The sequence below is a fragment of the Geosmithia morbida genome (assembly GCF_012550715.1).
Source record: "Geosmithia morbida isolate 1262 chromosome Unknown scaffold_6, whole genome shotgun sequence".
Lineage (NCBI taxonomy): Eukaryota > Fungi > Ascomycota > Sordariomycetes > Hypocreales > Bionectriaceae > Geosmithia > Geosmithia morbida.
The window spans coordinates 426633-446504 of NW_023336193.1; the positions used below are offsets into that span (position 1 = coordinate 426633).

Below are 19872 nucleotides of genomic sequence, written 5' to 3' on the forward strand. Positions count from 1 at the left end.
ACTAGTATTGCTAGAGGTGATGATATTCTCCTCAGTGATTTTTACCGATTTTACTGCCACAGATACGAGTACATATACCAATCGTACCATCTCCCGGTCATCTATAGACCCTGGCCTGTTTACGTAGCTCAGTAGCTGTCAGAGCTGTTGGGGGTCACTGTGGGGAAACAAGGTAATAGATGATATTCCAGCATCGTCCCTCTGATATATTATGTAATAGCAAGAATGCGCAGTGTTACTACGTGTATGCCGCCGGTATGTAATCAGTATTACAGATTAGTCCGTACCCCGATCAACGAGGCTCCAACCCGTCACTTCGACTACCCTACATGTATGTACCCGTACGCAAGATGTCGAGACGGCCCCAATCGGCGTACACTCTGACTCGTAATTTATACTGATAGAGATCTTAATTCGAGAATGAATCTACAGAATGAATTAGTGAATCACTTTACTTGTAGAGAAAAAGACATGTGCTCGTGTTGTTCCCCCAAGGCCGACGTCGTCGTGGCGTTCAAGTCCGCGTACTGTCAACAACAGACCCCTGAAGCTACCATTAACCTAGCACATGCAATCTGTATATTGCGATGAGATTTCGTTCTCAAGGCCCACAAAGCCTCCTTTCCCAGATTCCCTGCCATCACAACTCTTTTGACATTAAGCTGGTTCTGCATCGAGCATCTCAGACATTGTCATACTCATAATTCTACTCATCATCTCGACAATAAAAAGCTGCTCATCATGGACGCTATCAAGGCTTTCCTCCCTACCAGCGAGGGTATCCTGCCCTACTACATGCTTCTCGTGAGTTCACACTGAGAGAGACACGCACGGTGTGAAAGAGAGAGGGAGAGAGAGAGAGCTGACAAACATTGGAATACAGCTCTCCGGCATTTCCATCGGAAACTGTATCCAAGGCTACATGACCCTCCACTACTCGCGCCGCGTCTATAACGGCCGCTTCATCCGTAACGCCAATCTCCCCCCCGCCTCGGCCACTTTTGAGCCCGAGGACTCCGTCAACAAGCTCGTCCCGGTCGACACAAAGATCAACGATCCCAAGGCCTCCGACCAGCTCACCCCCCTGGGCAACCGCCTCTTCAGCACCTGGACCCTCCTGGCCTGCGTCGTCCGCTGCTACGCCGCCTACCACCTCCACCACGGCCCCGTCTACGACATGGCTGTCTGGACCTACGTCATTGCCTTCTTCCACTTCTCCAGCGAGCTGTTCTACTTCAAGAGCATGTCGTTTGGTGTCCCGCAGTTCTTCCCCTTCCTCCTGTCTTCGTGCGCTCTCATCTGGATGCCCAGCGTCAGGGACAGCTACGTCACGGTGAACTAGAGGGGGAATGATATCATCTGCGCATCCACGATTGCCAGTGCTGGTGCATCTACGTACTGCTTGCTTTGGCTAAGAGGGAAAATTTCCATTTTTTTTTCTCTTTGGATCGATTACGCCCATCAATGATAGCTAAATACCCCTAATATATCCGATGATATTACTTAACATTGATCTTGGGCACCGGGCACCTCTTCTCTCACTTTATCTTGTTCCGGTACAGATCTCCGCTGCAGTTGCGCAGACGAGCAGTAGCCTGCTCAGGCGTGATGTCGCGCTGCGGCTCGGCCATGAGTTCATATCCGACCAGGAACTTGCGCACCGTGGCGGAGCGCAGCAGCGGCGGGTAGAAGTGCATGTGCAGGTAAGAATTGTCGACCTCCTCCTGCGTGCCGGACAGCGGGGCCTGGTGGATGCCCGAGCTGTAGGGGAAGCTGCACTCGAAGAGGTTGTCGTAGCGGCGGGTGATCTCCTGAATGGCCTCTGCAAACTGCAGACGCTCCGAGTCGTCGAGGTCGACGAGCGACCGGACGTGCCGCTTGGGCAGGAGGAGCACCTCGAACGGCCAGACGGCCCACCAGGGGCAGACGACGAGGAAGGCGTCGTTCTGGAAGAGCACCCTCTCACCTTTGGACAGCTCCAGCTTCACGTAGTCAGCCAGTAGGTGGCGTCCGCCGTGCTCGGCACGGTACCGTGTCATCTGCGCTAGCTCCTTGCCCGGCTCCTCCGGCATGCTGGACGTCGTCCACACTTGGCAGTGCGGGTGCGGATTGGAGCAGCCCATAGCCGCGCCCTTGTTCTCAAAGATCTGCATGTACCGGTACGAGTCCTTGGGGACGGGGGCGTCCTCGGGGCCGAGCGACAGCTGGAGCTTGGCCGCCGCGGGGGCAAGAGGGCTCGAGGACGACAGATGGTTGGCGTAGATGCGCGTCCAGTGCTCCACTACGGGGAGGATGTCGCGTCCGGGCATGTCGGCAAGAGTAACAGAGTGCTTGGGCGAGAAGGTGAGGACGTAGCATACGCCCTTGACGCTCTCGGCCCGCAGGAGGGACGACTCGACGTCTGTCGTTACACTGCTTCAGTACGCTCTTTCTGCAGAATACTGATTCAGAGCTTGAGGGGGAAACACACCGTCGTCGCCAGAACTCTCTGCCGTGTACTCTGGCTGCTGCTCCTTGACTGCGCTGTAGTCGTTGACGAAGGCAAACGTCTTTTCGTACTTCGGGTTGGTATCTCCCGCCGCCCGAGGATTTCCGGGACAGAGGTAGCACTGTTTGGCGTTAGACTTGACCCTGACATGGCGCGTCTTCCAATTCTTCTCGCTTCTTCCTCTCAACCCCCCCTATGAGTCGTACCTTTGGATCATATTCTGGCAGCGTATTTGCCACAGCAGGTTCCTGCTGGCCTCTGGAGTTCTCCGTCAGTCCTGAGCTACTTGACATGTGATTTTTGCTCTCTCCGTACAGCAACACCACCACTTCTTCTCGACGGCGGTGCAACTCACTGCCATGGCCGCTTAGTACGGTGAGGCGACACCAGCAGCCAGGTGTTGGTGAGGGGGTTGTATCTCCGATGGGAAATATCGTCGAGGATCTTGTCCGGCATGTTGGCGAAAGGATAATCAGGCGGATTTGATGGTGTGGGGTTTGGAGGCTGCCCCGCGTTCATGGGGGCGCTTGGCCTTTTGAGCTTTTATATTCTACTCGTACGAGTTAACATGTAGCTGTTACTCAGACCATGCCTTCAGCTTAGTAGGGCCCAGTGACATCTTTTTTGAAATGGGAAACATTTTTTTTTTTCTTCTTTTTTTTTTCACTAGATGTACTGATTGTGACGCTGCTACGTGTCATCGCTTCCTTCCTTTGGCTTTTCCCTTTGTGCATGTACAGTATTACACATGTACAGTATTACTCGTTCTTCCGTCTTCACTGGTGTTCCGAGCCGTTTATTACCCCTTTAAACCCGTGGCTCCCCGCACATTTTGTTCCCCAAAGACATCATCATATGTAAAGATTCTAAGGCCCAGCTCCGCAGATACGCAGTGTGTGTCTCTAAGGTACAATTATTCACTATTTTCCACATGAGATGTCACTCTTTCGTGTAGAGTTTGTCGGTATTAAATTCGTGTTTATACACCGTGCTGCATCTACCGACAGAGCCGCATTACATAAGCATACCTTAACATAGTCACGTGCTATACACCTACTGTGTTTACGTAATTATTCAGCTCCAGCTCTAGGCCACGGCGCAGTGATGACTGCTCTCGCGCCTTTAGCGCATTTACGCTTGCGCGCTGCCTGCTATTTGCCTTGCGCCGCCTCCGTCTTAGTAGTCAGAGAGTGTCCGGCGCAGCGTCAGGCCATCAGCAAGGCCATCGAAATCCATCACCACCTAGCCGTCTACGAGGGTGAATCCATCAAAAAAGGTGTCACACCGCGTTTAGATACCCTTTCGCATCACTTTACGACTCTTCCCGTCAATTTTTACGTCGATACTCACCCTGTCGAGGTGGTCCCTTCTTTTTCCCATCATTACCTGATCACAGAGCACCCCCCCCCCCCCCACCCCAGGCACACGACTCGCCTGGAGAGCTTTCGCGCTGGCGCCACCAGAAATGGGTGTGATACGCAAAAAGACGGCCACCAGGGGAGGAGAAGGTGGCGTCAAATACGTCTGCGACGTATGCTCATCGGATATCACATCTACGGTATTTCTTTCTATTTTTCTTTTCCACCCATCTTTTTCGTCTTCCTAACTTTTTCTCTCTCGTTGGTGAGAGGGCTGGTATGATGTGGATGGTAGTACTGACTTGTATGACTCTGACTCTGTACTAGGTCCGAATCCGATGCGCAGATCCAGCATGCAACGAGTTCGACCTATGTGTGACCTGCTTCGCGCAGGGCCAGTCGCGCAATGCTCACGACCCAGCAACGCACGCGTTCCACGTGATCGAGCAGAACTCGTTCCCGATATTCGACCAGGAGTGGGGGGCGGATGAGGAGCTGCTGCTGATCGAGGGCGCCGAGATATACGGGCTGGGGTCGTGGGCCGACATCGCGGACCACATAGGAGGTTTCCGCGGCAAGGACGAGGTGCGGGACCACTACCTCCGGACGTACGTGGACTCGCCGTGTTTCCCACTCCCGAAGCGATGCAGTCCGCATGACTCGGAGCTGGCCAACGAGATATCTCGGGAGGAGTTCCAGAGCCGCAAGAAGCGGCGCATCGAGGAGAGGAGGGAGGAGGCCAAGAACGCCCCGGCGCTGCAGCCGAAGACCAAGCCGACGGCCAGCGTGCCTAGCTGTCACGAGATCCAGGGCTACATGCCGGGCCGCCTGGAGTTTGAGACGGAGCATGCCAACGACGCCGAGGAGGCGGTGCAACACATGCAGTTCGACCCAGGCGACGGCATCAACCCCAAGACGGGCGAGCTCGAGCCCGAGATGGAGCTCAAGCTGACTGTCATGGAGGTGTACAACAGCCGGCTGACGCAACGCGCCGACCGGAAGAAGGTCATATTCGAACACAACCTCCTCGACTATAGGGAGAACACGAAGATCGAGAAGAAGAGGTCCAAGGAGGAGAAGGACCTGCTGCAAAAGGCCAAGCCATTCGCCCGCGTCATGAACCGCCGCGACATGGACGACTTCAACCAGGGGCTCATCGACGAGCTCAACCTCCGCCAGGCCATCGCCCAGCTGCAGGAGTGGCGCTCCCTCAAGATCGGCGACCTCGCCAGCGGGGAGAAGTACGAGGCCGAGAAGCTGCAGCGCATGCAAAAGGCCATCCCCATGGGGTCCATGGACCGCGACCGCCTAGCCTCGGTGCAGCGCTCGAACAAGCAGCAGCAGCAGGCTGCGGACCCGCCGAGCGGTGCGGCCCTCTTGATCGCCCCCGAGCTCCCTCTCCGTCCAGCAGGCCAGCAGATTGTCCAAGACACCAACGGTACCACCAACGGCGTCAACGGACATGAAGCGGCGGCAGCAGCACGGCCGAGGCAGATGCCCCAGCCCATCCCCGGGCTGCAGCCCCTCACCTTCACCGCAGATAACAACTCGGACATCCACCTCCTCACGCCCGAGGAGGCGAAGCTTTGTGAGGTGGTGCGGCTCGCACCGAAACCGTACCTCATGATCAAGGAGCAGATCCTGCGGGAGGCACTCAAGTCCAACGGGACCATGAAGAAGAAGCAGGCCAAGGAGATTTGCAGGCTAGACTCGCAAAAGGGGGCGAGGATATTTGACTTCTTTGTCAGTTCTGGGTGGGTAGGCAAGGCGTGAATCTCCTTGTCCACTCTCTGACCTCTTTTAGCTCCCATGGCTCTTCTCGTCCTCCTTACACTTTCTTTTTTTTTCTTCGCATCTCTTTTCTTTGGTGGGAGTTTCTGGGTTGGTGTTCTTTATTTATCTATATTCTCCCTAGGTTTTGAAGGGGGAGAGTGAGGGGAAGGGGCAAAGACTAGCATGGTCAGGTTGGGGTTTATCGTCTTTCACACTTTCAGCGCTGTATTTAATTTCCGTAAGCCATGATACCTGTAGGAGTTAGTATGATGAATTATCAGTTACACTGCATGACTCTCCACCACCAGTCGCAGTACTCCGCACAATATCGCGAGTTATGGATGACGGTTGCCTTTCTGTACTGAGCATGACTCCACGTAACTTGACCCCCGCCATCTTGGTAGAGGCCAAAAAAAAAAGCAGAGTACCCACTGCTGATAGACGACGTTCAGTGGTCCCACCATTCATCAACGTCGACAGAGAGCAAAATCGCGATTTTTCCCGAGGAAGCATCTCTGAGTGTTTCCTGAATTAAGAGGTCCCAAACTCATCATATACGGATGAGAAAACCCTTGGGATAAACAGCCACAGCACATCGATACGCACCATGACCTCGATAGCCAACCTCCAGCGCATGACGGCCAAGACGCTGTCGATCAAGATCCTAGAGGAGACTGCCACGACAGCAGTGATAGATGTTCGCGACGATGGTATCTTCTTCCATCTTCTTTCTTCTTTCTTCTCTCTTCTTTCTTCTTCCTTCCATCTTCCCTCTCTCCTTCTTTCATTCCCTTTCTGAATTCTCGTCTTACCATTTCTGTTTGCTGACACAGAAGTAAACTAGATTACATTGGCGGCCACATCAAAGGGAGCATCAACGTCCCTAGCCGACAGTTCGACGCTATGATGCCCACGCTGGCCAGACGCCTGCTGGACAAGAAGACGGTCGTGTTCCACTGCGCCCTCAGCCAGCAGAGGGGTCCCAGCGCGGCGCTCAAGTACCTGCGCGAGAGGGACGGGGCTCTCAAGGCTCTGGGGTTGGAGCCGCCCCAGGAGCAGAGCGTCTCCGTCCTCCAGGATGGCTTCACCGGCTGGCAGGAAGTGTATGGGACCGATGAGAGGCTGACCGAGGCGTACCAGAAGGAGCTCTGGGAGTCTGGGTACTAGTGGCATGGCAAAGGATGAGGGGGGCAGGACTCGGGGTCCCTCGTATCACATCGCACACGTCGTGCTTGGCAGATGAAACAGGTTGGCCGTATCAGAGGCCCATTGGCCCTGGATGGAGTCAATCTATCAGACAATACGGCATGTGAAGAAGATGGGAGGCAAAGGCAGTGTGTCTTGACGTCAGAGGCGGCATACTGCTAGTAAGTCTACCCACTCCCAGAGACGTATAATGAACTTGTGTTGGGAAAGTGAAGAAACCTCACAGCACAAGAATAACCATGCAGTAAGGGTCTGATGTGATACTTGACCCCCCATGTTCTGACGAGGTTGGCTGCCCCATCCCACGCCATAGCCTGTGCGAACTCGGATGAAAAGGGATATATATAGACCGCCGCCGGTGGGAAACCCTTTGTGAGCCGCCGTGTTCACTACTGATCTACGCTCAGCTGCCAGACACTCAGGCAGTCAATTGATCGGACGCCCCGCAGTGCCAGACAGCGACAGCTGCGCCGCCTCTTCTGACGCCCTGCCGACGAGGCCATGAGCCCCCACCAAGCCGTCTTGTCTTCGTCGTAATATGCATCAAGGTTGTAGCGCTGGGTGAAGCTGCTGTTGGCTTGCTACCTTGGAATCCATGTACAAGATGTAGTCCCGTCGAGTGTAAGACCGAACGACAACGCACCTGCTCTGTTCAGTCATGCGTGAAAATGTCTACCGGCTGCGGGCGAAAGCGCTATGTGCATATGGTGTGGGGCTCCTCTCGACTATATCTTGTCCTACAATCTGCTGATCGCATCATTGTAGGCTTCTCTGATCGGACTGTAGGGCTGGCCAGGGTCTCCCGACGGGGTTCCGATAGCTAGCCTCGCCATGTGCCCAGACAGTGTTGTCCTGCCCCTCAGACATGGAGGCTTTACCATATCGGATGCCTCAGGGAATCCGCCGACGATCCCCTCGAGTTCGGTCACGTTCACGTCCCCTGCCTTGATTCTGGCAGCTTCTTCAGAGCTTCCAACATTCCACTTCCGCAGTAGACTCTCCCTAGGCATCTTTTCTTCATCACTAGCGCACTCGTCATTCTGAAATCAGCGGCGCACATCTGGAGCAAAACGTAGGAGAAGGACTCTAGATCGCGGCAGATAAGAGGTCGAATCCGTCGAGTTCTGCCGAGCCAACCCGGAGGTGCCGTAACACGAAGAACAATCCGGACGCCACACTACGGCTGCCATCGGGGGAGCTGAGGCTGAATGCAGCGCGAGAGCCCAATGAAGCACTTGAGATGCCAGCAACGTCTTCCTGCCGTACCGCGTCAGCTCGATCGAAGTTGCGTAGTTTGGCTCGAACAAGATCAAGCGTCTCGTTCAGAGGACCTCGCAAGACGATGTCGATATCTCTTTGTGTCGGTTCCACATTGACGCTTCTGCGAGTATGTAATTGCTTGCTCAGTGGCGAAAGTAATGTGAGGGAGAGCAAAGGAAGAAAGGTCAGTGAGGAAACAAGGGTGGTGTTTGTTGGATCAAACAGTGGTGACGGACAACGGACAGATCTTCCGGATGGGTCAACCTAGCAAATGCCCTCCTTAGTCACCACTCGTGTAATTTTCTTATAGAAATCATCATCAACAACATCACACATCAAGTCACCGAAAGAAAACCGTTGTTGTTTGCTACTTTTGATCACTTTGAACCTAGGAAAGAAGGAAAACATCTTCCTTCTTGTCCTTTCTCTCTCGTGATACCACCCAAAAAAATCCATCAAGGCTATTGGAACAAACCAGTCAGGCCAGCCCGCCACAGCTTCTAGCGTATAAACACAGGCCCCTGGACAGCGTCACACACACTTACGTTGGGATAACACCGATCTTAACTTCTTCCACACGTCACACCCGCCGCCCTCCCTCTTAGATGAGAAAGCGTGAAGGGGATGTTGATTGCGTTCTATGTCCCTCCTGTTCGTACTTTGAACACGGCTGCACTATCGGTATTCACCTCTGCTTGACCTGTTATCAATAAATACTCAACTGGTAGGGCCAAAACAATCCATAGGGCCGGCCGTTGCCCCTCCCTCCATACAAAAAAAAATTATCTGTTCCTCTTCCTTGACAACCAACACCAGCAGCCTCTTCTCCTTCTCTCCTCCCCCCTCTACGTGTGTCCTTCTCAAGACTGAAGAAGGAAGTCCCCCTGACGAACCCTCTTCTCCGTCACTGTCCAACGACGACTGTCCCCTTCCACGCTCCTCCCCTCCCCCACCCCCCACCATGGGCTCGATCATACCCAATGGCGGGGCAACCAACTCGGTCGCCGCCGACGACGACAACGTCAACAACGACCTGTCGACAAGATTAGGCTACACACCGACAATCAAGGTGGAAGGGGAGTGGACAGTGGAGAAGGTTCTCGAGAGGATGGGGCAAACTCCCCCTACGGCCGAGGGATCCTCGACGCCCCTGCCGTTCTTCCACATGCTCGAGCGTCTCAAGACGACCAAGCGCGAAGGATGGCGACGATTCGACATTAACCGGTATGCCTCCCTTCTCTCCACGCCTCTGCATCGGACGCTACAGAAGACTGACCCCCTCCCCCCCCCCGGCAGAGGTGAATCCATTGCCGACCACATGTACCGCATGTCCCTCATCTCCATGTTCGCCCCGCCCTCTCTCCGCCCCCGCCTCGACCTGGCCAAGTGCATGAGGATGTGCCTGATCCACGACATGGCTGAGCTTCTAGTGGGTGACATCACCCCGGTCGACGGCGTCCCCAAGCCGGAGAAGAGCCGTCGCGAGGCCACGACGATGGACTTCCTGACGGGCGATATGCTGCGCGGCGTTCCCGGCGGGCCCGAGTCGGGATCTGAGATGCGTGCCATCTGGCAGGAGTACGAAGACTCCCAGACCCTGGACAGCCACTTCGTCCACGACGTGGATAAGCTCGAGTTGCTGCTGCAGATGGTCGAGTACGAGAGGCGCGGGGAGGGCCGCCTCGACCTCGGCGAGTTTGCCTACGTCTCGCAAAAGGTGGTGCTGCCCGAGATGAGGGACTGGGCCGTCAAGGTCATCGCCGAGAGGGAGGCCTTCTGGGGCGACAAGAAGCATGTCCACGGAGAGAAGGGGGTTGAGGGGGGTGTCGATGCCAAGCTGAGCAAGGGACAGGATGAGTACTATGCTAGGGATGCCTGATGTCTCCTCTTGCCTGCCTGCCTTTCCATCCTCTTTCTTTTTTTGCCTGTATTCTCTCGTGTATGTTTGACTTGTCTCTGTTTTGGTAGGGAGGTGAGGGGTAGAGTCCCGGTTGGTCTTTGTTTACCTAGACCCCACCGTCGGTACGGAGTACAGACTCATTCCCCGAGCAACGGTTCCTGGTAGAAGGGGCTTGGCAGGGGCCTCCTATTGACGCAGCTCGTCTGTGCGTTTGTCTGCAAAACGAATCAAGGCCACACGCCTCCCACGCCACCAGAAGCAGTCGCATCCTTTCTATCTCTTCCAGGAGAAAGGTACGAGAGATAGATATGTTCACAAGAGAAAGAAAGAGTGCTTGGAGGATGGAAGTTGATGCCAGACGGGAAAGGTGTCTCTGTCCCCAGACTGCGAGACGTGTGCAAAAGGGAAAAACACGACAAAGGGCAAAGACTGCGGGGTTGGTCGAAGAAGGAGAAGAAGAACGATCGTTATCAATTGCGAGAAACAGGGCATAGTCATCATAGTCCTCCATTGCACTCATACACATCTGCCATCATTCGGTAGATTTGTTGCCTTATTCTGGTGACAGGTCAGGTACTGGGTAAAGCTCGGCAATCTGACAATCTGGAGGAATCAGAAAGCTGCGTCCGTGGCAGAGTCGTAAACTTTCGCTCCCTGCTTCTATTCCCATCATACCTTTCCCATGCTCACCACCATTCCAGAAAGAATAAAAAAATCTTGAGAGCTAGAGACAGACACGAGGTACATTCGAGTGAATCAGGCTCCAATATTGACCTCTGAGGGGTATTAGGTGAGTGGTGTGCCACGTATTAAAAAATGCCATGCATGCCATATAGTTACGATTAGTAAGCCAGGATGCAGGAGTCAGGACGTGTATCGCGAAACCAGCCATTAGGCATGTTCGCAAGTGAAAGAAAGGTGCGGCATCACATCCTAAACCAATGCACGTGACCGAATATTGGGGGAACCGGAAAGCCGCGCCCGTAGCAGCGTCAAACACATCCTACACATTCCACACAGACGCCCAACCCTCCCGCGGGATGGCCCTAAGTTCCGAGTTCCACATGCCAGGCGCCTTTCACGCCGACAGCGTCTCCTTCTTCAACAGCCGCCGACCAGACTCCCCCTCGAGGCCGCCATCACCGTCAAGTCATCTCCCCGCCCAGCCATCGTACGACCACGGATCCTTCAAGCGAAAACGTCGCCAGTCCACCGCCGAGTATGCGAGCACCACCCCCCCGTACGCTAGGCCCTACGTCCTGGCCGGCCAGCTGGATACCTCCGCGGCGGACGGAGGGCCCGGGTCGGACACCATGGGCGAGAGCGTGTACTCCGAGACAGATTTCCGCCGCAAACTAGGCGCCACCAGGCGGCTGCGCGACCCAGGGGAGAATACCATCATCAACAACAACAACAACAACGACAACAGCAACAACAGCAGCAGCAACAACAACAACAACAGCAGCAGCAGCAGCAGCAACAGTATCTACCCTTCATTATCATCTTCTTTTGGTCAAGGGTGGAGATCTCTGGCTGCCACAGCCCTGGGAGGAATGGTGGGGCGTATCTGGCAGTTCTGCAGGGCCGGCTCCTTCACCGGGTTCCATGCCACCGGTGGCGGACGCGGGTACGACATCCAGCCTAGCGTGGAGAGCATGTCGACACAGCCTCAGCAGCTGGACGGCAACTGCCATCACCAAAGCCGCACGTCGATCCCCGGTCGCTTCCCGGACTGGTCGGAACGATTCCACCACCGCGAAGACGAGATGTACAGCAGCAGCAGGGAATCGACGCCGGCACCAGCACCCAAGAGGCGGCAGACGACGGCCGATGAGCTCGGCCGCAACTGGGTCATGGTGCACGACACGACGGCAATCAGTCGCTCCGGAACGCCCGAACCGCCCCGCCCACCGACGCGGAACAGGAACCACGGCCCGTCCGTCACCACCGGTCGCCGCCTCAGCACACCGGGAGGTGGGGCGGCCATGCACATCCGTCGTCCCGGGACGGGCAGGCTATCTCTGGCTACGACGCCGGCCTCGACGCCGGCCTCTTCGGCATCGTTCGCCTCTGCGCGGTCCGCATCCCCCATCATCAAGACCAGCCACGCTCCACCGCCGCTACCACACACGCCACGCCGCCAGCACCACCACAGAGCTTCCCTGGGCGGCAGCGGCGGGGGTCGCCGGCGCAGCAACTCGACGGCTCCTACTCCTGCTTCTCTCTCTGCTTCTGCCTTGGGCCGTGTCGGCAAGGAGGTTGGAGGCGGTGAGGCCAAGAGCAGTCCGCGTCTGGATGAAGAGGTGAGGAAGCTGGCAGCCAGGAGGAGGAGAGAGGCCCAGAATGCCGACGTGCGCATGAATGCGTTTAGCAAGACGATTCAGGACATGATCCGGCAGGGGCAGGAGGCCCTGGCTACCACTGTCGAGGTGCAAGGTGATGATGGGGATGGGAAGTGGGAGGATGAGTTTGACGATTAGGTCAACTATGTGGGAACGAAGAGCGAGACAGGGAGAGGAGGTAGCTGCCCTTTGTTTTTCGTATTCTGTTTCCGGGGGATGCTTTGATACCCTCGTTTAGCCAAGAGCTTGGTTTTGCTGTGTTGCCCTCATCTGACCAGGATGGACACTTTTTATTTTTGTTTTGTTTTTGTTTTCATAACGCCCCTTTTTTTTTTTCATATATACAGTAGTAGTAGTGCTATTGTCTCTCACTCATGACGAAGTAAAATAAGGGGGGGGGGGGAGGAAAGACTGAGATTGAAATTTCATTTGTCGTATCCGAGTATCATACCAAGATGCACGTCTCACTCTACTACCCAGTAGAAGTTCAACAGTGACCGTCTGCTCTATATACCGAAGGCTTTTGACGGGTTGGATCACGAGATCGGCTCCTTCCTGGCAGAATCTGACAAGGCAGAGTTGAACTGGATTTGTCCTCTCAGCAGCTTTGGATAGCAGGATATGTGAGAGACGTGTGTGTCGTTGTGTGCAATTCCGAGCTTCCGGATAGATGAGGGCAAAAGGGGCGCCATCACATATTGCCATTGGTTGATTAGGCTATGGCAGTGCCAGCTAGACAGGGAAGTTGGAAGAGAGAAAGCTGGATTAGATTGTACCCATGGAGATATTTACAGAAAGAAAGGAAGGGGGAAAAGAAGATGATGGTTATGCACACGGAAATACGAAGATTGGTTATAAGCAATGACAGCTCCTGGAATGATGATGACGTTGTATGGATTTTTCCTTACCCGTCTGTAATAATCGGGTTTTATTTGCCCTTCCAAGGTCTCCACAATAGGAATCTGTCAAAACCCAGGCCCCTGCAGGAGAAAGAAAATAAGAGGATGGAAAAGAGACAACTCAGCTTCTGTCCATCTACATAATATACTTCGACGATACCGAAAAAAACCCGTGTGCGGCCATCTCCAAGACCTCGACGCTCCCCTCTGCGAATGGACAGGGGATTGGCGGCGTCCCGGTAGACGAAGTCACAATGGTCCAGCGAACCCCCAAGGCCAACAAGGCCAAGGGAGCACCCTCATCACCATCGCCATCATCACCAGCGGGCGGCGGCGGCGGCGGCGGCGGCGGCGGCGGTGCACGCAACACTTCATCGTCCGAACACAGGGCTATCCGGCAACAATGGGAAAAGGCCAAGCGAGCAAAGGAGGCGGCCGAGGCAAAGGAGGCGGCCGAGGCAAAGGAGGCGGCCGACGTGGAGAGACAGATGGCCCTCGCAGCCGAGAGCCACAAGATGGACGTGATTGAGCAGCAGCAGGCACGCATCGACGGGGCTCGGCGCAAGTCGTACGAGCGTCGCTGGCGGTGGACCCTCGGCTTTTGGGGATGGGTGCTGGCCATGCATGCACTGGCCATATACCTCTTCACCAGCGGCTTCCTACTGACGCGCCTGGTGCTGGACGAGAGGTCGACGTGCGACGTGCCGCCCGTCGAGGCGTCGACGGCGCCCCTCGACGTCGCCCGCGGCTGCTGGCATCCCAAGAAATTCGACAGGGCCGTCGTCCTCGTCATCGATGCCCTCCGCTACGACTTCACCGTGCCCCATGGCGAAGGGAAGAGCGCCGCCGCCCCTGCCGCCCCCGCCGCCCCCGCCGCCGCATACCACAACGCCATGCCCTTCCTGTACGAGTCGTCGGTCCAGTCGCCCCGCAACGCCTTCCTACGCCCCTTCATCGCGGACCCGCCGACCACGACGCTGCAGCGCCTCAAGGGCCTCACGACGGGAACGCTGCCCACCTTCATCGACGCCGGGAGCAACTTTGCCGGCACCGCCATCGACGAGGACAACCTGCTCGTGCAGATGCGCGATGCCGGCAAGAAGATTGCCCACGTCGGTGACGACACCTGGTGGGCCCTGTTCCCGGACTACTTCGAGCCCAACATCAGCAAGCCCTTTGACAGCTTCAACGTGTGGGACCTGCACACGGTCGACAACGGCGTCATCGACAACATGCTCCCCCTCGTCGAGGCCTCTTCCTCCAAGACGACCGGCGGCGACAGCAACAAGTGGGACGTGCTCATCGGCCACTGTCTGGGCGTCGACCATGCGGGTCACCGCTATGGGCCCGACCACGCCGCCATGACGGCCAAGCTCGCCCAGATGGACGACGTGGTGCGCCGTCTGGCCGCCTCCATAGGCGACGACACGCTTCTCGTCGTCATGGGCGACCACGGCATGGATAGCAAGGGCGACCACGGCGGCGAGAGCGACGACGAGGTCGAGGCTGCGCTGTGGATGTACTCAAAGCGCCCGGTCTTCGGCCGCACTAGCCCCGAGCTGGCCGTCCCGCCCGCCACGGCAAAGGACCACCGCGTCAACCAGATCGACCTCGTTCCCACCCTCGCCCTCCTCTTAGGAATCCCCATCCCGTACAACAACCTGGGCCGCCCCATCGAGGAGGCCTTCATCGGCCCCCGTGGCAACGACTGGGCCAACCTGCACGCCGTGTCGCGTATGGCCGCCGCCGGCGTGGAGCGGTACCAGGCCTCGTACTTCAAAGCCCGCGGAATCTCGCCCAGCTCTGGCGCCGGCTCGCCCGCCGAGCTGTGGTCCACGGCCCAGGAGACGTCGGCCAGCAGGATGGCCTCGGACCGCGACTCGTACGACGCCTTCATCGCCTTCCAGCGGGGCACCCTCGCCGTGTGCAAGGACCTGTGGGCGCGCTTCGACGTGCCACGTATGGTGGCCGGCGTGGCCCTCGCCGTCGTCGGCCTCGTAGTCATGGTCATGTACGCCTCCAAGGATCCAGACGAGGACTACATCGTCAACAACGACGAGGAGCTCGAGCACGCAGAGAAGCAGCTGGAGCTGATGGGTCTCAAAGCCAGCAGCAGCGACGGCGACAAAGAAGGCGAGGCCGGCCAATCTACAGCGGCCGACGACGTGTCCGAGCTTGTCGACCACAAGGAGCTCCTGCGCGGGGTGTGGGACCTGCGCGTCCTGTCGGTCGTGGTGCTCGCGTCGGCGGTGGCGTACGTGCGCAGGGGCTCGGTGGCCGAGGCGGCCGCGTCGGCGCTGACGCTGACGCTCCTGGTCGTGGTGGCGGTGTCGACGACGCACATGGCGGCGACGCTGCACCGGGCCGGCAAGACGCTGCTCAACACGCTGCCCACGACGCACTGGGGCTGGATGGCCGTCGTCTTCACCGTCAGCCAGTCGGCCGGGTTCGCGTCCAACTCGTACACGGTCTGGGAGGACTCGATCCTGCTCTTCTTCATCACGACGTTTGGCGTGGCCGGCGTCGTGGCCGCCATGCGCATCGAGTCGCGCGTCGACCGCACCCTGGCCGCCTACCACTCCCTGGCCTTCATGGTGCTCTCGCGCGTGGCGTCGCTGTCCAGGCTCTGCCGTGAGGAGCAGATGCCCTACTGCACGTCTACGTACTACGCGTCTGCGACGTCGTCGACGTCGTCGGCCTGGCAGCTGGGTATCCCGCTGGTCGTGGCGGCCGTGCTCCCCGCCGTGGTGCGCTCGTTCCTCGAGCCCACGCGCTCGTGGGAAGGCCTCTCGCCAGTCTGGGTGCGGTACGTCTTCCGGGCCGGCCTGGCGCTCGCCTCGCTGCACTGGGTCGTCGACGCAGCCGACAACGGCGGCTGGCTCTCCCGCTGGCCGGTCATCACCCCGCTGGTCAAGCCGGTGGGCATGTACGTTGCGCAGACGGGGCTGGCGCTGTCTGTCGTGGCCGGCGCCACGGGCTTCATCTGGGCCCCACCCAGCGTGGGCGTAGTGTCGACGGTCGCCGATGCCGGTCAGGGCCAGGGTCGGGGCCAGGGGAAGGGCGCGTCCCCGGCCCCAGCCCGCGTCACGATCCTGGGCTACGGCAACGCCCATGGCGCGCGGTACCTGATGCTGGTGCTCAACGTGGTGGCGGCCCTGGCCGTGCTCACCAAGCCGGTGGGGACGGGGTCACTGGCCCTGATGCTGTGGCAGGTCCTCTCCCTGGCCGAGATGGTCGACCTGCTCGGCCTCAAGGGTGAGGCCGTGGGCCCCGTGGTGCTCGCCATGCTCGGCAACTTCTACTACTTCCGCACCGGCCACCAGGCCACCCTGGCCAGCATCCAGTGGGACAGCGCCTTCGTGGCCCTCCGCACGGTCCAGTACCCGTGGAGCCCGCTGGCCGTCGTGCTCAACACCTTTGGCCCGCAGATCCTGGCCGCCGCTGCCGTGCCCCTCGTCTCGGCAGCCTGGAAGGTCGGCCCCAAGCAGAAGGGCGTGCTCGAGGCCGCCTCGCGCTCCCTCGCCCTCTTCGTCGCCTACTACGCCGTCGAGGCCACCGCCACCATGGCCTGGTCCGGCCACCTCCGCAGACACCTCATGCTGTACCGCGTCTTCAGCCCGCGCTTCATGATGGCCGCAGCCCTGCTGCTCGTCGTCGACGTTCTGGGCGTAGGTATCGCTCTGGTCGGTGTCAGGAGCAACACCCTTTCTGTCGCCGAAGTCTTTGGCTTTGCCGACTAGTATTTTCTTCTTCCTTCTTCCCTCTCCATGTCTAACACTTGCTTTCTACCAATCTACCAATTTTCTTTCTCCCTTAGAAAGAAGAACAAGAAGGAGAAGAATCCCGTCTACTCTTCTCTCTTGTCGTTCCATGTCCCGCTGTATACTAGATGCATAGCTAAAAGGGTGTAGGGTATATGTTTTGACCAAGTCATACGAATACAAAAACAATAAAAAAAGGGAGGTTACAAGTCAGTCTCGCACTCATGTAGTTTTTCTCACGGGGGACTGTCCATGTGTGCCCTCCCCCTCGCCACCATGCCGCCTCCGGGTCCCTCGACCCAGATATCCCACACGTTGCCGGCGTCGGGCTCGGGGCCACGCACGCATAGCCTACCCGGTTGATCGACGTGCAGGGGGGCAAGGTTGCGATACGAAATGGACTGTACAGTCGTCTCGGAGTGTGCGTCGGAACGGCCGAGCGCGCGTAGCATCATGGCCAACAGGAGCGGGCCGTGGACCAGGGCGGCGGGACTGCGGTCGAGGTGGATGAAGTGGGCGTTGTAAGTGAGGGCCGAGAAGTGGAAGAGGTGTGTGTGAGATACGGAAAATGGGTGTGAAGCCGTCGGTTGGCGGGGGACTGTCGCAGTCAGACTAGACGAACAAGGTCTTCCTTCTTCTTCTCCTTGTTCTCTTTTTTTTCTTTCAGGAAGGTAGAGATGATTTGACGCGGGGATGTTTGAGTTATAAGAAATTATAGAAGGGGGAAAAGAAGAAGAGAAAAGAGAAAAGGAAATGAAGAAGAAAAAAAAGACGTACACTTTACAACACGAGATGATGGCGTGCTGCTGCCACCGCGCACAAAGACCAGCGTCCTGGTCTCGGAGATGTCGGGTACCCCGTCCCCAGGCCGGCCATAGCGTCGGACGATGTCGACCACGCTCTTGTCGCCGCCCTCGTCAACACGCCCGATCGTCTCGGTGCACGTCCAGGCGCGTCCGTCGAGGAGGAGACGATCCGTCCAGCCGGGGTGGAAGACGACGTCCCCTCCGGCCCAGAGTCTGCGACCCGGCAACGACGGCGGAGCCTTACCCTGTTCTTCCTCCCGTAGAGTGTCTATCGGGAATCCGGGTGGCACGTGGTCTGCCTCCGCCCCGTCGGGGGCCAGACGCGATGCGCCCACCAGAGGGGGAAAGTAGACGAGGTGTGCGCCCGGGGGCAGGACGGGCCTGCTGCCGACGGCGTCGACGGTCGCGGTGGACGGGACGATGTCGTCCAGTAGGGCGGACAGTTGGCGTGAAGGGAGGACAGTCATGCGGTCCGGTATCACCTTGGGTGTATTGGACGTGGATGCGCGGCCGGTCGTGCTCTGCCACCGGGACAGATGATGACCGGTCAGGGCGGTCGCGGGTAGGCGCACAGAGACGCGTCGACGCGGGAGGGGGAGGGGGAAGAATAACATGTCTGCAGTCCGGTGCCGGTTGCGGGTGCGGTCGTGGGTTTGATCAGGTCAGGCTTCGAGGCCGTCATGCTCGGAGGGGATGGTGACGGTCAGACTTGGCAAAAGTGATAGACAGGATGATGTAACGGCATGTGTCGATTGGTAGGAGGTCGGTGGCTAGCCTGTAGGATCTTGCATCAAGTTGCATATTTTAGTGATATCACTACTAGATTATGAATGAAATTATACATGTACGGCAGTGATATTAGTTGACCATAAAAAAAAACATTATGACGAGGTTGTAATACTCCGTATTACATACTTGTATGTTTTCAAGCTGGAAAAAATTGTTCCGTCCCGACGTTTTTCCCGCGCTATTACCGGCAGCGACATTTCGTTCGGTGGTAAATGTTCGTTCTTTACTCCCGTCTAAGCAAGATTACCTAATCAAGTACCCGTACGGAATTATTGTGTACAGATTATAAGTTACGGAGTATAATATAGATATAATACTGTAATAATAATACCGGCGCCAGTGATGACGACACGGATTCATCCAAGCTATAATAGGCACGTGTCAATATCAAAGCAAAGGTGGTTTCTTTTTTATTTTATTTTTTTACATTTTTTCTATTAAATCTGGAATTTTTTCTGTTTGTACAGACACCGCCCAGCACCGTATAATGGTTATTCCGGTCCGGATCTGAGCCTCAGGCCTCTATGCAGACATCACCAACTCCGATATATCTACGGCCTCATCCGTCCTCAGATAGAAAAAGTAAGATCAATACAATTGCCGCGGCCCTTCTTTTGAAGGGGCTAAAGCAGCTGTATCATCTCCATCACCTACACGCGTTTGAGGATGTAACCAAAATCTTCCCTTCCTTCTCATAATCGTCTCATCTCATCAACCTATCTCCGTAAACACACACGTACACACCAAATGTATATAAAGTATCATACGGCGGAGAATTTCCAGGTGACCGACGACAACTCTTCTCCTTCAGAGATTGCCAAAACAAGAAGCAGAAGAAGAAAAGAAAAAAAAGAGTGAAAAAAAAAAAAAACACAGGAGGTCCTATCCCATCTACGTGAAGATACGGAGTCACCGTCCAGATAGTATCTGATTCCGATATCCCCCAAGGCCACACACACACACACACACACACACACAAAGGGAGGGCGCAGGAGACGATGCACCGATCGCATGCCAAGCACGTAGATTATTAGACATCCCTCCACCCTTGTCTCCTTTAAGGGGTTACCCCGAGGCCTAAAGGGTTCCTAATGTCACGCGCGTGCGGATGCGAGATCAAGATCTCTTCACCCATGATTCAACCTGGCAATTGCCGGCATGGCGAAAGCGTGTGTATATGTTTTGCAGGTCAGAAGTATTGATACACCAGATGAGTAGATGTAGGTGAGATAGACAAACCCCCCCCCCACCAGCAAAGTTGTGCCGACCCCTTCTCGTTGTTCAGCCGGT

The 19872-nt window shown here is 56.7% G+C and overlaps 8 protein-coding genes across 8 annotated transcripts; 6 read left to right on the top strand and 2 right to left on the bottom strand.

The window, feature by feature from the left end:
• Positions 1-741: 741 nt before the first annotated feature.
• Positions 742-1342, top strand: GMORB2_6598 (Erg28 like protein; the record flags this gene model as incomplete). Its single annotated transcript, XM_035468568.1, has 2 exons — positions 742-804; positions 884-1342. The coding sequence occupies 2 exons, from the start codon at positions 742-744 to the stop codon at positions 1340-1342; spliced, it is 522 nt and encodes a 173-aa protein (XP_035321702.1).
• Positions 1343-1544: 202 nt separating this feature from the next.
• Positions 1545-2944, bottom strand: GMORB2_6599 (UDPglucose--hexose-1-phosphate uridylyltransferase; the record flags this gene model as incomplete). Its single annotated transcript, XM_035468569.1, has 4 exons — positions 1545-2401; positions 2471-2609; positions 2695-2746; positions 2844-2944. Coding segments are annotated over 4 exons (1149 nt in total), but the record flags the coding sequence as incomplete, so codon positions are not given.
• Positions 2945-3953: 1009 nt separating this feature from the next.
• On the top strand, positions 3954-5619 carry GMORB2_6600 (transcriptional adapter 2-alpha; the record flags this gene model as incomplete). The annotated part of the gene is made up of 2 exons (XM_035468570.1): positions 3954-4046; positions 4174-5619. 2 exons carry the CDS (start codon positions 3954-3956, stop codon positions 5617-5619), a joined length of 1539 nt encoding a protein of 512 aa, XP_035321704.1.
• A 607-nt stretch (positions 5620-6226) lies between these two features.
• GMORB2_6601 (uncharacterized protein) lies at positions 6227-6786 on the top strand (the record flags this gene model as incomplete). The annotated part of the gene is made up of 2 exons (XM_035468571.1): positions 6227-6329; positions 6464-6786. The coding sequence occupies 2 exons, from the start codon at positions 6227-6229 to the stop codon at positions 6784-6786; spliced, it is 426 nt and encodes a 141-aa protein (XP_035321705.1).
• Positions 6787-9046: 2260 nt separating this feature from the next.
• On the top strand, positions 9047-9964 carry GMORB2_6602 (putative hydrolases of HD superfamily; the record flags this gene model as incomplete). The annotated part of the gene is made up of 2 exons (XM_035468572.1): positions 9047-9309; positions 9382-9964. 2 exons carry the CDS (start codon positions 9047-9049, stop codon positions 9962-9964), a joined length of 846 nt encoding a protein of 281 aa, XP_035321706.1.
• A 962-nt stretch (positions 9965-10926) lies between these two features.
• Positions 10927-12465, top strand: GMORB2_6603 (uncharacterized protein; the record flags this gene model as incomplete). Its single annotated transcript, XM_035468573.1, has 2 exons — positions 10927-11312; positions 11568-12465. The coding sequence occupies 2 exons, from the start codon at positions 10927-10929 to the stop codon at positions 12463-12465; spliced, it is 1284 nt and encodes a 427-aa protein (XP_035321707.1).
• A 1015-nt stretch (positions 12466-13480) lies between these two features.
• On the top strand, positions 13481-16966 carry GMORB2_6604 (GPI ethanolamine phosphate transferase 3 subunit O; the record flags this gene model as incomplete). The annotated part of the gene is made up of 1 exon (XM_035468574.1): positions 13481-16966. The coding sequence occupies one exon, from the start codon at positions 13481-13483 to the stop codon at positions 16964-16966; it is 3486 nt and encodes a 1161-aa protein (XP_035321708.1).
• Positions 16967-17223: 257 nt separating this feature from the next.
• Positions 17224-18407, bottom strand: GMORB2_6605 (MaoC like domain; the record flags this gene model as incomplete). Its single annotated transcript, XM_035468575.1, has 2 exons — positions 17224-17585; positions 17765-18407. The coding sequence occupies 2 exons, from the start codon at positions 18405-18407 to the stop codon at positions 17224-17226; spliced, it is 1005 nt and encodes a 334-aa protein (XP_035321709.1).
• Positions 18408-19872: the final 1465 nt, after the last annotated feature.